Source organism: Cariama cristata, unplaced genomic scaffold, assembly GCF_000690535.1.
Source record: "Cariama cristata isolate BGI_N322 unplaced genomic scaffold, ASM69053v1 scaffold1862, whole genome shotgun sequence".
NCBI classification, from domain to species: Eukaryota; Metazoa; Chordata; class Aves; order Cariamiformes; family Cariamidae; genus Cariama; species Cariama cristata.
Window position 1 is genome coordinate 3,831 of NW_009605293.1, and position 1,147 is coordinate 4,977.

At 57.1% G+C, this 1,147-nt stretch overlaps 1 protein-coding gene across 1 annotated transcript in view; it reads left to right on the forward strand.

Moving 5' to 3' along the window:
* The window catches only part of RADIL (Ras association and DIL domains), a gene marked incomplete at its 5' end in the record, with an annotated part of 9,130 nt that overhangs the window by 3,457 nt on the left and 4,526 nt on the right, over window positions 1–1,147 (forward strand). The window contains 1 exon segment of the mRNA XM_009695877.1: window positions 336–644. Within this exon segment, the coding sequence (XP_009694179.1) occupies window positions 336–644 (309 nt within the window).

The window sequence follows — 1,147 nt, forward strand, 5'->3', positions numbered from 1 at the left end:
TTCTTTCACCCTTGTGCCCAGCTGGTTGGCCATTGCCCTGGTTCAGATCATTTTTCAGATGCCTTTAGCTGAGCTGTCCCACACCATCACCTCCAACTGCTAAAAGCTACAGACGTGTTCATTTTTAATTTTTTTTTAAACACTTCCGCAACACTGGAGTGCATCGAGGCAGGGGGGGTAAGCAGGATCAGCCCCTTGCTGGAGCAGCACCAGCGGGGTTTGCTCACCTTGCAGAGGTGAGGGAGTTGGAAGGGTTTGGCTCATGGGAAAAAAAAAAAAAAAGAAAGAAAAAGAAAGAAAATCAGTCTGCTGTGAACTCGCCACTCTCTCTGCAGTGTCTGTACGTGTCGCTCCCTGCCCTGCTGGAGTGCAACCCCTTCCAGAATGAGTGCCGGGAGAGCTGGCGGGCATCCCCGCCGCTGCCCGAGGAGCTCCGTAGGGTCGTGCTCATCTACCAGGCGACGCTGGACCTGCTCCGCCAGTACGAAGTGCACCCAGAGATCACCTCCCAGATGTTCGCCTACCTCTTCTTCTTCTCCAACACCCTGCTCTTCAACCAGCTCCTGGATAAGGGTCAGTCCTCCTCGAACACCCAGCCCAGACTGGGTAACCCACAGGGGACCAGCCCTTTGGGAGACCCTCCAGTACATCCCAGTGCCACCTTGGGGGGTACAGGGGAGGGAGGGGGCTTCAAGCACCTTGAGGGGACTGGAGACGGGCAGGTCTCAGCGCTGTTATGGGGAGGCCAAGCACAGACCCAGCTGCTCAGTCCCCATTCCCAGGAGGGGGTTTAACCCCCCGAGTGCCCCATCCTCACCCCTGCAAGAGAGCTGCCCTTTGGAGCTTGAGCAGAGGAGGCTGAGAGCAGTTCAGAGGGGCAGCTCATTAACAAATTACTGCAGCCTGCTTTGTAACTGAGGTGCTCGTTAGTGCTCATTAACACGGCAGCCCCATTGCCTGCTGTTAGTGCCAGGCGAGGTCCAGCCCCCACCAGGAGTTACAGCTATAGGATGCTGGGGACATCAACCTGGATTTATTTTCCTGTTCTGGGGCAGCTGTACCCCTGGGGCAGGGGCTGGGCTCTGGCCGAAGGCTGGAGGGCTGTTCCCCAACATGTGCTGATGGATGCTCTGCCTCCGCAGGGTCC